We start from the raw sequence: 14,255 nt of genomic DNA, 5'->3' as shown, positions 1-14,255 counted from the left end.
CAACTACGTCTGACGTCAAAGGAATGTGCTGACGTTTGAATGCATGATTTCATCACAATTGCTGACGCATCTGGCTGTGTACTAAATTCAAATTGATGACTTCGACCCAAGAATCCTTTGTAACATAAAGATACAGATCCAATATTTAAGAAACGCAGCAGTTCTTCTTGTTTTGATGCTTGCATGGGTAAATATCTTGCTGGTAAAATTATATTCTTATCATTTTCAAGCTTCACTACGATTCTTAATCCAAACTTTGTAGGGATTTTTTGGCTAGCTAAGATTCTATAAGGTATATTCTGTTGTAAATCAGTAATCTTGGTAAATGATTTCATCACGTCACGTGTGTTTAGAAACTGCAGACAAGTAGCCATGATGACGTTATCATGAATACTAACTCGAACGATACTTATATATGATGCAAAACTGATGACGTTGCATTATCATGTTCTGACGTGTACTATTGCACCACAATGTTGCCAGAGGTTTTAGTTGTAAACAGTTCCGGTTCTTTACTAATGGGTGCACAAACTTTTAAAAATGTCAAACAAAAATTTCAGACAAAAAATTTTCAAACAAAAAAATTTGAAACAAAATTTTCCAAACAAAACTGTTCAAACAAAAATTTTTAAACAAAAAAATTTTGGAAACGAAAAATTTTAAACAAAAAAAATTGAAACAAAAAATTTTCAAACAAAATTTTGAAACAAAAATTTCAAACAAAAATTTTTCAAACAAAAATTTCAAACAAAAAGTTTCAAACAAAATTTTGAAACAAAATTTTGAAACAAAAATTTCGAAACAAAAATTTTTAAACTAAAAATATCAAACGAAAAAATGTCAAACCAAAGTTTCAAACAAAAAAATTCAAAAAATTTTTAAATGTTAAAACAAAACTGAATGCAGCAAAGATTTGAAACTCATCAACCAATCAGATTGCACGAAAAATAGTGATCAGCCAATCAGATTGCACGAAAGATAGTGATCAACCAATCAAATTGCATCAACAATAACTTTGTCAGTGTTGTAGCATGTATTCCCTTAAGACTATGAGTCATAAGTTTCAATAGGGTTAGCTATGTATCCCTGTACACTACCTCATCAAGGTCAATCACGTGGTACATCGTATTGCTTACGTTTATATTTGGCGGGAATAATCGAAACCAATGACGCATTCTCAAATTATCCTACAAAGTTTAAATATACCAATGTCCTGGACTCCTAATCCCATCATAGGTCAATAACTGATCACATGATCATACTCATATTTGACAATGATTTACCCAATGAATGAGATACTATCCAATTTTAAGAACAATTACCAATTATTGATATGACAATATGAAATGTACCCCTCCCAAAATTAAAGATTGGTACACAAATACACCTGTGTCTTATGAAAAAGTAATAAATCCTGTAGTTATTCAATAATAAAGCCGGTCAATAACCTTTAAATTTTGAATATTTGGCCATAAGAGGAACACCAACATCTACAATGGTCCTAGAAAACGTTTACCGAATTTTGTTATCTGATAATTCCCAAATTTAAAAGGGCACATAAACATATAAAGGTAATAAACCGTATAACGTGCTAAATAGGGGTCAATAACCTCCGAAATTTGATTTTTGGTAGTTCTTTACCCATGAAAGGGAACGATGTGGACCATCCAAATTTATAGTGGTACATATTTGAAGACCTGTACGAAGATACCAAATGCTTATATTAAACAATTTCTAAAACTGAGTGGATGAGCCAAGATACCCCTCCCAAATTTTAAAGGCTGCATCAATGTACCCATGTCTTATGATAGGAAATGAACCTATATACATGACAATATAACCATATACGGTAATAAGATCACATCAAACGGAATAAATTGGGCCAAAAACCAAACACGTGATACAACATATTGATTATGTTTATATTTTGGCAATTTTTTTATCCATGAAAGGGAACAAGGTGGACCACCCAAATTTATCATGATACATATTGAGGTCATGTACTATGATAGCGAATGCTTAAATTGAAAAATTTCCAAAATTTAAGGGGGTTGGCATTGGTACCCCTCCCGGGGTGCATCAATGTACCTATGTCTTATGATAAGAAATAGACCCCTATACATGACCATATAACCATATAAGGTAATAGGACCTCATCCAAGGGAATAAATTAGGTCAAAAACGAAACACGTGGTTGTACTAAAATTTGGCAATTTCGTACCCGTGAAAGGGAACGAGATGAACCACCCAAATTTATAGTAATACATGTTAGGGTCCAGTACTATAATACCAAATCTATAAAATGAGCAATTTCTAAAATTTAAGGGGTGGCCAAGATACCCCTCCCAAATTTTTAAAGGGGTGCACAAATGTACCTATGTCTTATGATAGGGAATAAATCCCTATACATAACCATATAACCATATAAGGTAATAAGACTACATCAAACGGGATAAATTGGGTCAAAATACCAAACACGTGGTACAACGTATTGCTTACGTTTATATTTTGGCAATTTTGTGCCCCTAAAAGGGAACGAGGTGAACCACCCAAATTTATAGTAATACATGTTAGGGTCCAGTACTATAATACCAAATGTTTAAATTGGGCAATTTCCAAAATTTAAGGGGTGGGCCAAGGTACCCCTCCCAGAGTGCACAAATGTACCTATGTCTTATGAAAGGAAATAAACCCCTATACATAACCATATAACCATATAAGGTAATAGGACCTCATCCAAGGAGATAAATTAGGTCAAAAACCAAACACGTGGTATAACATATTGCTTACGTTTATATTTTGGAAATTGTGTACCCCTAAAAGGGAACGAGGTGGACCACCCAAATTTATCATAATACATGTTAGGGTCCAGTACTATAATACCAAATGTTGAAATTGGGCAATTTCCAAAATTTAAGGGGTGGGCCAAGGTACCCCTCCCAAATTTTTCAAGGGGTGCATTAATATACCCATATGTTATGAAAGCTAATGGACCCCTGTATACGTCCATGTAACCATATAGAGTAATAACACCTCATCAAAGGGGATAAATTAGGTCAAAACCCCCCGAAATTGGAATTTGTGGCAATTTTTTACACATGAAAGGGAACGACATAGAACCCCCCAATACTGATAGAGGTACATACTATGGTCCTAGGCTACCACACCCAACTTTTAGATTTGTCAATTTCCAAAATTTAAGGGGGTGGGCCAAAGTACCCCTCCCAGAGTGCACAAATGTACCTATGTCTTATGAAAGGAAATAAACCCCTATACATAACCATATAACCATATAAGGTAATAGGACCTCATCCAAGGAGATAAATTAGGTCAAAAACCAAACACGTGGTATAACATATTGCTTACGTTTATATTTTTGGAAATTGTGTACCCCTAAAAGGGAACGAGGTGGACCACCCAAATTTATCATAATACATGTTAGGGTCCAGTACTATAATACCAAATGTTGAAATTGGGCAATTTCCAAAATTTAAGGGGTGGGCCAAGGTACCCCTCCCGAATTTTTCAAGGGGTGCATTAATATACCCATATGTTATGAAAGCTAATGGACCCCTGTATACGTCCATATAACCATATAGGGTAATAACACCTCATCAAAGGGGATAAATTAGGTCAAAAACCTCCAAAATTTGAATTTTTGGCAATTTTTTACCCATAAAAGGGAACGACTTAGACCCCCAATACTGATAGAGGTACATACTATGGTCGTAGGCTACCATACCAAATTTTTAAATTTGGCAATTTCCAAAATTTAAGTGGGTGGTCCTATGTACCCCTGCCAAAATTTAGAGGGGGTGGTCCTATGTACCCTTAGGTCATTGACCCTGGGCCAAGGTCATTGAACTTTGACCCCGGTCATAAAAGAGAGTGAGGATGAGTCATTCGGGCGAACGCGGACCCCTACTACTGTAGGTCCAACGTTGGCATTTGTATTAATTGATAAATGAATGGCAAAACGGCAAATTGTTACGTATGGTTAATGTTGGCATTTAAATTAATTGTTAAGTGCTCGGCAAAGTGACCAGTTTCAACGTAGGTTCAACGTTAACACTTGAATTGATTAGTAAATGCTCGGCAAAACGACCAATTGCAACTTATGGCTAACGTTGTATTTAAATTGATTGGTAAATGCTCGGTAGTGATTAGTTGCAACGTAGATCCAACGTTGACACTTGAATTGATTGGTAAATGCTCGGCAAAGCGGCCAGTTCCAATGTAGATCCAACGTTGGAACTTGAATTTATTGGTAAATGCTCGGCAAAGCTGCCAATTGCAACTTATGGCTAACTTTGGTATTTAAATTGATTGGTAAATGCTCGGTATTGACCAGTTGCAACGTAGGTTCAACGTTAGCACTTGAATTGATTGGTAAATGCTCGGCAAAGCGACCAGTTGTAATGTAGGTAAAACGATGGCACTTGAATTGATTGGTAAATGCTCGACAAAGTGTCCAATTCCAATGTAGGTCCAACGTTGGGAATTGAATTGATTGGTAAATTTTCATCAAAGTGTCCAATTGCAACTTATGGCTAACGTTGTATTTATATTGATTGGTAAAATATAGATAGTGACTAGTTGCAAGGTAGGTCTAGCGTTGGCGCTTAAATTGATTGGTAAATGCTCGTCATAGCTGCCAGTTCCAATGTAGATCCAACGTTGGGACATGAATTGATTGGTAAATGCTCGTCAAAGCGTTCAATTGCAACTTACGGCTAACGTTGTATTTAAATTGATTGGTAAATTCTCGATAGTGACCAGTTGCAACGTAGGTCCAACGTTGGCACTTGAATTGATTGGTAAATGCTTAGTGAAGCGACCAGTTGGAACGTAAGTTCAATATTGGTAAATGCTTGGCAAAGTGACCAGTTGCAACATAGGCCAATGTTGGCAGTTGGATAGTCCACCGTTTCCCACTATTGAACCAAATGTCAATGCTATTAGAGATGCTACTGCTTACCATCGTCCTCCCGAATTTTTTCTACTTCTCGTACTTCCATTCTACTTCATCTGCCGTGTATACAGCGATTACTGCGTTCGTCTGTATCATCATTACAACCCTTCTGTTTAATCCTAGCTTTACTACTATTTGCCGATAAATTCAACTTCCATTACCTTCGTCCCCCAGTCGCTTCCCACCATATTTCTCAAGTCGTACTTTCGCTTTTGTCTTTACCTGTCTTTTCTTACTTGGGATATGCCATGTAAAAATTACATGCCTGTACCGAATTTTTCTTTGCATTCAAAGTGAATCCTCCTGTCTCCATTTTCGATACAATTAATTTTGATTTGAAACGAAGATATTTTGCAACAATCATGTGTTCAGTCTTTTTAACGGAGAAGTCTTTACGTACAATAGCACAAAGTTAATTCATTCTTTAAGTGAAACTTACACCATCGTCCACTATACTACCAATATAGAATACCCTGATTGCATAGAACAAAATACAATCAGGGTACAGTTACGGAAACCGTGGCTTTTACAGTGCGGTCAACATTGTATTGGATCGTATTTCCGCCAGCAAGTTGCTTCAAGCATTATTTGTATCCAACGGATTCCAAAGAAGTGTGCTACATATCTGCCCTGTCGCGACAAAACGCTGTAACTTTGGCGGAGCAGTTTTGAGAAAAAGAGCCGTAAAGTCGCTACAGACCGGCTAATTTCCTACTTACATCGAAATTCTCTTTGGTATGTTTTCAAAAGTATTTGACTCAGCTCAATGCTGGGCCTGGTGAACATAAATATCGGTGGCAGGAAATTCAAAAATGCTTATAGCGACAAAACAATGTAGCTCAAGTTACAGCGTTTTGTCGTGACACGGCAGATATGTATCTTACAATAGATGGGCCAAAAACGACATCCGTCATCATAAATTGTTTTCGCTGGGTTTCGAAAACAGCAGCCACATATGGACAAAATCACTTGATTCACCCATTAACAGCCTGTCGACGAAGCATACCGATTTTATTTGGCTTGTTTGTTTCTTTCTCATTTAACTTCACATATTAGCAAAAAGTCTAAATGATTTAGTAGTTGTAAATCTGTTACCTGTTTCCTTCAATAGTATGTTCGCTTCCAACAGATGAATTAGGTCCCCAATGGAAATGAAGCTGTTCAAAAATGTAGTCGTCTTTGAGAAAACTCCCCTTCAAATAAGGCCTTTGATCCGTCTCCAAAGTTAATTTCGCTAGGAAAGAAGAAAAAAATAAAATACGCAAATTATTATTATTATTATTATTATTATTATTATTATTATTTTATTTTTTTATTTTATTTTATTTTATTTTTTTTTTGCAAATATGAACTTACATCTTTCTTTGCATTAATATATTTTGTTTTATAGTATTTTGGACAGCGAAATGTAAGCTTTAAGTGCTTGATAGTATTTTCGTACAGCTAGTATACTAGTGTTAAACTAATCATATTTTTCAAGCTATTCTGTAGTACCGTATGGAATGCAGCTTCACCTAATGCGAGAGGTCGTACCATCAACAGAGTCTTCAGTTGCTTTTCTTATGTTCCTAATTTTTTACATTATAGCAATATGTACAGAAATAATTAAAGTTAGAAATAGCTTAATTTATTTACACACACACACACACACACACACACACACACATATATATATATATATATATATATATATATATATATATATATATATATATATATATATATATACAGACTAGCATGACTCTAGAACAATGGTTCTCAACCGATGTGTTGCGACACACTGGTGTGTCACGCAGTCTCCTAAGGTGTATCGCGAAATTTTAGAATTTTAAAATAATGAAAAATTTAATAATAATTAGTTATTTAAGAGCCTTCAACCCGGCGAAATTAAAATACCGCTAATTTCACAGTAATTATGTGATATCTTCAAGTAGATAAAAGATAATCGAAATGTGGAACAAGAGCGCCCTAGACAATATTATTTTACATAAGAAACCGTTATCACGACTCACTTATCTGCTTTCGATTTCGAGCCATTTTGAAAATCGGCATTTATTTTCGCGTTTCTAAACAGCTGAAAATGGAAAGCCACTAGGTGACTTGTGATAACGGTACCTCACGCAAAATAATATTGTCTAGGGCGCTCTTGTTCCATATTTCAATTATCTTTTATCTATTTGAAGATATCACACAATTACTGTAAAATTAGCGGTATTTTAATTTCGCCGGGATGAAGACTCTTAAGACAGACTGCACCATTCAACACTTCCAGCGGTAGCTATAATGCTTAGTGCTATATACAGTGGTTATAAAAAACTAATTGGTTTCACTATTACAATAGATATTATCATTATTATTTATAATAATAATAACAAATAAGTGTGTCACGATGTCCTGGACTCTCAGTAAAGTGTGCCGCCAGTCAAAAAGGTTGAGAACCACTGCTCTCGAACTAGAGATGGGCACGAGTTGAGCTAAAACTCGACTCGACTCGAAACTCGAAGCGATTTCGAGTCGAGTTTCGAGTCGAGTCTAGAGTAATTTTCTCGAGTCGAGTTCCGAGCCGAGTCAGTGTTTTGAGGTCGAGTTTCTAGTCGGAGTCGAGTTTGAAAAATGGCTCGCTCGTTTAGCTTGTTTTAACTCGTTTTGAAATCATTGCCTGATTAGACTGGGAAGCGAAAGCTATGAGAAATGTAAGCAGTAATGTGGAATATATTTAGTGTTGCTCACGAGGTGAGACACTGCTCACATCTCGCCTCGTCTCGATTAACGAGATGATAATGGATTTTTATAACGAGACAGCCTCAAATGTCGTGAGCACTAACATAAGTATATACTGTAGTTCTCACCACCAAGGCTGAGACCTGCACGGTGAAAGTTTTGAGCCGAAGCAAAAGCCCAACCCGTGTAGGGATGTTAACCGGCTTAGCTCGATTCAACTGAGCAAACAGCTTCGAGCCGGCTTGGTTGAGATGAGGCACCGACTCGGCTCAGGTGAACCATCGTCTCGAGCCGGCTTGATTGGGGTGAGTAATCAACTCGGTTTGTTTCGGCTCGTGTCGGTTTGGGTGAGTGAGCTGTTGGCTCGACAAGATAGGGAATGAGCTGTGAGCCGAGTCACTCGAGGTGTTGAGAACCCTTAAACCGGACCAAGCAGTTTTGAACATGTGTGGTCGGCGCCCCCTAACTTTTAACGATTTTTGGTTCGAGCCCGGATACTTGCTCCTCCGGAACTCAAACCCAGAACCAAGTGAACGATGTCCTTGCCTGCTACTCTTCACGACTACCGAGGTCAGCAGTCAACTAGTTTTTAGTATTCAGATACAAACCACCTACCTTTCATGTTTATAGACGGTATTGATATAATAATAATAATAATAATAATAATAATAATAATAATAATAATAATAATAATAATAATAATAATAATAATAATAATAATAATAGTAGTAGTAGTATCATTGATAATAATTATATTGTCTATGTAGGATACTTGAAGAAAGTACTTGAAACTACACACAGCATTTGGCTGGATTTGGCTCGACTCGACTCGAAGCTCGAGTGAAATTCGAGTTGAGTTTCGAGTCGAGTTGGAGAAAATTTTTCGAGCCGAGATCTCGAGTCGAGCTCAAAGATATCTGCTTCGAGTCGAATCGAGTTTCAATGAAAACTCGCTCGAACTCGCTCGTGCCCATCTCTACTCGAACCCCTAAATCAATTTCAACCATACTTATTACTCTTACGACTTACAATCTATTAAAAAAGTACTGTGAGGGTAAGACATCCTCGAGGTGAAGGTGGAAGGTGACATGTAAAAATAATCGAAAATGACCTACCGATATACTAGTATTGAATATATAGTTTTTCAAGGTCGCTGAGTTAAATAGTGACACTTCTGATGTCGGGGAAAGGGAGGTAGAGTTAACTTGGACTTAAACGACATTGAAAGTGTCACTATTGATCTCAGCGACTTTGAAAACTATAGATTCGACACTAACATAGACCATTTTCGCTTATTTCCACGTATAGGAGCAAAAAAATAAAATGTCAAAAATAACAGGGATTAGTGTCGAATCCGTAGTTTCCAGAGTCGCTGGTGGTGATTATCCCGTGGATATTTAAACTAACACACACACACACACACACACACACACACACACACACACACATATACATATATATATATATATATATATATATATATATATATATATATATATAGTGTGTTTCAAAACAAACAACACCGACAACGTTTGGGAGATGACTCCTGACATCAAGATAAGACAAAAAGTATAGACCAACCTGGGTGCACAAATGCTTCCTTTCGGAGTTATAGACTGCCTTAAACATGAAAAAATGAACTTTAAAGGTCCATAGCTCCAAAACTATGGGACCTACCGTAGTCGGGTCAAGATTTCACTTAGGAACTAATACGTGCCCTATCTAAAAATCCATACTCCAGAGGCCTAAGGTAACAATTTTTATAGAGGGAGTTTGGCTACGATCATATAATCGATAGATGAAATAGATAGAGGGAAAAGCTTGTATACCAATACACAATTCCTCTCGTACCTATTCTGTCTAGCAATACAAAACTTGGTATACACATTTCTTATACCCTATGGTATTTTTCGAGATACATTTGGATTGTGTGCTTTTACCCGGAGCCACTCCAGAGGGTCCAGAGTTGATGGTAGGGATTTCTGGAGAGAATTTTCCCGACATTCTTCCAATTTTCCCTGTTGAAGTACGTTAGGGGCCCCAATACATAGCACCTCTGGAAAGCTTGTTTCATGCTGAAGAGAATGAACTATAAATCATGACTTTCCAATGAACAGTGTTGATCCAATAGTTATTCCACTGGGAGTCTACGATTTTCTTTATACTAACAGGGTCAATGGGCCCCAGGGACTTACTCTGTTGTTCATGACACCTATTTTTTGGTGCGTAAATATATCTTTGCTAAGTTTATTGAATGAACTAGGTTTGATTAGGAAGTCCCGTTGACAGGTTCGTGTCCTTTCCTTGTGAGTAAGCAAATGACATTGGTGATTCCATTCATTTAAGATTTCATTTGATATAGCTACACTTAATCTTTTAAAAGAATTTTCAATATATATTAAATTACAAACTTAGGCCAAGTTCAGGCTATTGTTCTATCTTGATAACGAAACAAAATAATATATATTTGCTTTACCTGTGAATCCTTCATTGGACAGCGTCATACTTGAAGGTATTTTCTTGTAATTTTTCCACACCAGAGCTTTTTCATTCTTCGCCACTAGCTTTTGTGACTTAATATTGATGGGCGATTGATATCTACTACCACATGACGGGTACTTCTCTTTCCATGTTTCAGGTCCTAGTATTAAAATACATAAAAAATGTGTTTACTTATTTAGTAGGTATGATATACAGGTTACAGAAGCCTACTCTAACACGCTGTGTATTCAAAATTGCCCCCAGGGGAAAATCGTCTCAAATACTTACTCCATACATTGTTGAGCTGTAGACCTATTCCAGTATTTACACACGGACGCAGAAGGCCTTCGCAGAAAAATACACAACGGTTTCTCAAAACAATCCTTCATCAAGCGACTATACAGAAACTTTCGAGGGATTCGTGGCTCCCACTAACGTGGGTGGCTAAGCGGTAAGAGTCCGCGTCTTTGGCGTGGGAGACCCGGTTTCGATTTCCAGCGGGAACTCATACGGTTCGGATCCCACGATCCAGTTCAATTCCTGGAGGGAACTCATATGGTTCGGATACACTTAACAACTTTCTACATTAGCGTGGGAGCTATAACCATAGGACGTTAACCTTTTTTCGCATAAAGCATTTCTATGTAAGTTGCGTAACCCAACATAGAACATACAGAAAGATGGAGGTAAATAAAAAAGTATTATAATCCCCGAGGAATATTAACAGCTATGCCACTTAATACTGTTTTCTTTCAAGAACAGAGCATTTTTCATTAAAGGGGTAACAAATATTTCCAGCATCACCCAATGACTGCACAATTGAACAAGTTAAAGTAAAATTTCATTTATTTTTATAACGTTCACATACAGGGTGATTCGGGAGGAATGTCACATAATTTGTGAAGTGATTCTACAAGTGAAAATAAACCAAAAAAGGTCCTATCTATCAACATGTGTCCGATTTTCGATCGTTACGGAACTGGAGCGGATTGAAGACTACACACATCCATAAATGATTATGAAGACAAGAGTGAATATTACTTACCGAAATTCTATGTAGACGCTGCGGTGGGACAGATGACTGATAAATCCTACAAGAGGTGCTCACAAAGTCCCCCACCCATCTCAATGCACTTGTCAACAGCGTCGGTGATGTGAGCGATAAGTTCATCACGTGTATCCGCCTTCGCAGTGTACACATCCCCGTTTAACCAACCTCATAAAAAGAAGTCTTATGGGATAATTGTGTGGTACAGTGAATCGATGCAACACTCAAGGACGACACGCACAAGGCCTCGCGACTGCTCACTGATCTAATCCACGATTGCACACTGAGTACGCTTGAAGCTGTTGCCTTGGTGCAGCGTCACAGTGCTGCCATCTGTTGAAGAACTCCACACCTCTTGTAAGATGGATCAGTCATCTGTCCCACCATTATTCTGTCTATCACAGCGCTTACACTGCATTTCGGTAAGTAATATTCACACTTGTTTTCATAATAAATTTTTGAATGTGTGTAGTCTTTTACCTGCTCCAGTTCCGTAACAATCGAACATGTTCATAGGATTTTTCGGTTTATTTTCACATATAGAATCACCTCACAAATTATGTGATATTCCTCCTGAATCACCCTGTATATGCTCTCTGGTTGCTCTGACGAGTATTTCCATGTTAGGTTTCTGCCAATAAATTACCTCAATTTGATATTAGTCCTTCTTCAACCTATTATTAATCAGCAGGACATTTCAGCTTTTCTTTGGTGGGAGCAAAACCCATTTATGTAAGTAGATTTCACAACTTTTATTGCCATATACATTCATATTGATTAGAATACATATAGATCTAGAACTCAAAGGGAAGAATTGCCTCCCTGGGGCCCAAGTAATGCTCCTATTAACAATTTGTTTTAAAAGCGAAGTTGAACTCCCTGGTGGCTAAACGGTTAACAAACGCTCTCTGGTGTGAGATACCTGGGTTTGATTTCAGGCGGCAGCTCAAGAGACGTGGATCCCACTTTAAGCTGCAGGTCCACGTCTCATATAGTCTCGCTACTGAAAGGAACGCTAAATTCAAAATCAAATTAATAAGATCAATAACGAAGTTCTTAAAGCTGATAACACGTCACAACATTACTTATAACTTTAAAGATACATTACCTGTGGATCCAGTGTAATTGAAACGTCCTGTAGCACTGTAAACACATTCTGTAATGAAATCGAATGACTAAGATTACTAAAAATTTTAAAGAAACTTATATAAAAAATATATAGACCTATAAATATGTATACACGACTCCAAAAGTGCATTTTTTACCTACAATTCTCCTTTTCCTGCAATAGGAGGCAACCCAAAAAGCAGGGTCGTTGGGGTGCTGAGAATTAGAAAGGCATTGGAAAAAAACCTCAATTTTGTTACAAATATATATCAGTGTGGCAAACTTTTGCAAATAAGAGAATAAAATTAATTGTTAAGAATGGTGGTTTTATTATTGTAAGGGAAATGGATAACAAAACAAGATGAATGGTAAGAAATAGATATAAGAGGAAAGCAGTTTCTTTCCTTTTTAAAAAAAAAGTCGTAAAAAATGAAAAATTTACACAATAAATATTTAATATAAAAGCATAACAGCAGAACAACAAACATACACAAGAAACGGAAAGAGAGACAAACAAAGACTAAGGGACACCATTGACGTAACAGACTTGCGAGCCTCCCTTGCAAGATTGAGAGGGGACCCTCGTTGTAAACATAATTGTTATATTATTATTATTATTATTATTATTATTATTATTATTATTATTATTATTATTATTATTATTATTATTATTATTATTATTATTATTGAAAACTTGTTTTCTTTCTAAATCCCTGACTCTGCCCAAGTGCATGTCTGCATATAGCGGTCATGTGTGCAGTTTTTGTCAATGAACAGTATCAAAGGCCAAATGGGATGATACTCTCCGAGAGATAGGAACGAAAAAACTTTCTTATGAATTCTAGGTCAAAAATCGAAGCACTTGCTTTCGACAGGTGTTTTCTTCTTTTTTTATTTTTCGGGAACAGAAAAGTTTTGGCGCCTAAGAAATTACAGTATATAATATTGCAAATTTGGAAGTGGATTTATATACATTACAATTTGTGGTAATAAGGAAATTGTCATTGGAAGACATTATTGTAAAAATTAAGTTTTGTTTCTTCATCCATCGCAAGGCTTAGGGCCCCCCTATGCCTCCCTCCCCCAAGATCGATATCGAAAATTTCGGAGATGGATATATCGATGTTGATATATTTGCGATATCGAATGTTGATATGTGTCAATATCAATATCGACGATATCGACATATCGCATAGGCCTAGATCCGAGAAATAATGCTTGAAATATACTGGAATCAATAATCAAAATCTAAATGTGTTCTTGCATTTCCGTACCCAAAGTTGAGGGAAAAGGGGGTGAACCCGAGCAAACATTTTAAGCCAATCCAGAAAAAAATACAAAAATAACATACTATGCAGTAATTACGCCGTGCAAGTTCAAAAGTACGCCTATAATAATAATAATAATAATAATAATAATAATAATAATAATAATAATAATAATAATAATAATAATAATGATGATAATAAATGTTGAGATTTACTACATAGTTGTCATTTCAACGAGTAATGATATCAATATGCGGAGTCTAACGAACATTCTTTGGAGATTAGACAGTTGTTCCATTCACTCTTCCGTTTCCAGAAAATCCACGCACGTAGTGTTTATCCACCAAAAAGTCTGTATGATATGAGATAGGATCTATTTTATATATACCTAAAAGTCGGAAACAGTACTACACATGTTATTGTCTAATAACTCTAGCTTGTGTACAGCGTTACAAAAATATTTACTTACGTCTTGTGCGCTGGACATAGGTTCAAGTCCGTTGGGGATTATAGAACACAGTGGTTCTTAACATACTTTAGCCAAAAGTGTTAAGTCCCGCTGTTAGGAGCTCAGCTGTTCATTTAGTCTTTCGTAGTTTGACAATGTTTAGTACCGGTAGTTGTTTTTATCTCTAATATTGTTATTCTTTTCTTTAAT

General features: G+C 36.4%; 1 protein-coding gene across 2 annotated transcripts in view; it reads right to left on the bottom strand.

The window, feature by feature from the left end:
* LOC145679881 (carbonic anhydrase 1-like) overlaps nt 1-14,255 on the bottom strand; it is a 145,482-nt gene that overhangs the window by 71,132 nt on the left and 60,095 nt on the right. For both annotated transcript variants that reach the window (XM_081750391.1, XM_081750392.1), the window contains exons 3-5: nt 12,331-12,378; nt 10,170-10,334; nt 6,068-6,206 (exon numbers count right to left, since the gene is read on the bottom strand). In XM_081750391.1, coding sequence (XP_081606517.1) covers nt 6,068-6,206; nt 10,170-10,334; nt 12,331-12,378 — 352 coding nt within the window. The remainder of the gene's footprint in view (nt 1-6,067; nt 6,207-10,169; nt 10,335-12,330; nt 12,379-14,255) is intronic.

The sequence above is a fragment of the Thermobia domestica genome, chromosome 2 (assembly GCF_964235325.1).
Source record: "Thermobia domestica chromosome 2, izTheDome1.hap1.1, whole genome shotgun sequence".
In the NCBI taxonomy this organism is placed as follows: Eukaryota; Metazoa; Arthropoda; class Insecta; order Zygentoma; family Lepismatidae; genus Thermobia; species Thermobia domestica.
This window is presented reverse-complemented; position numbering and strand designations above follow the sequence as displayed.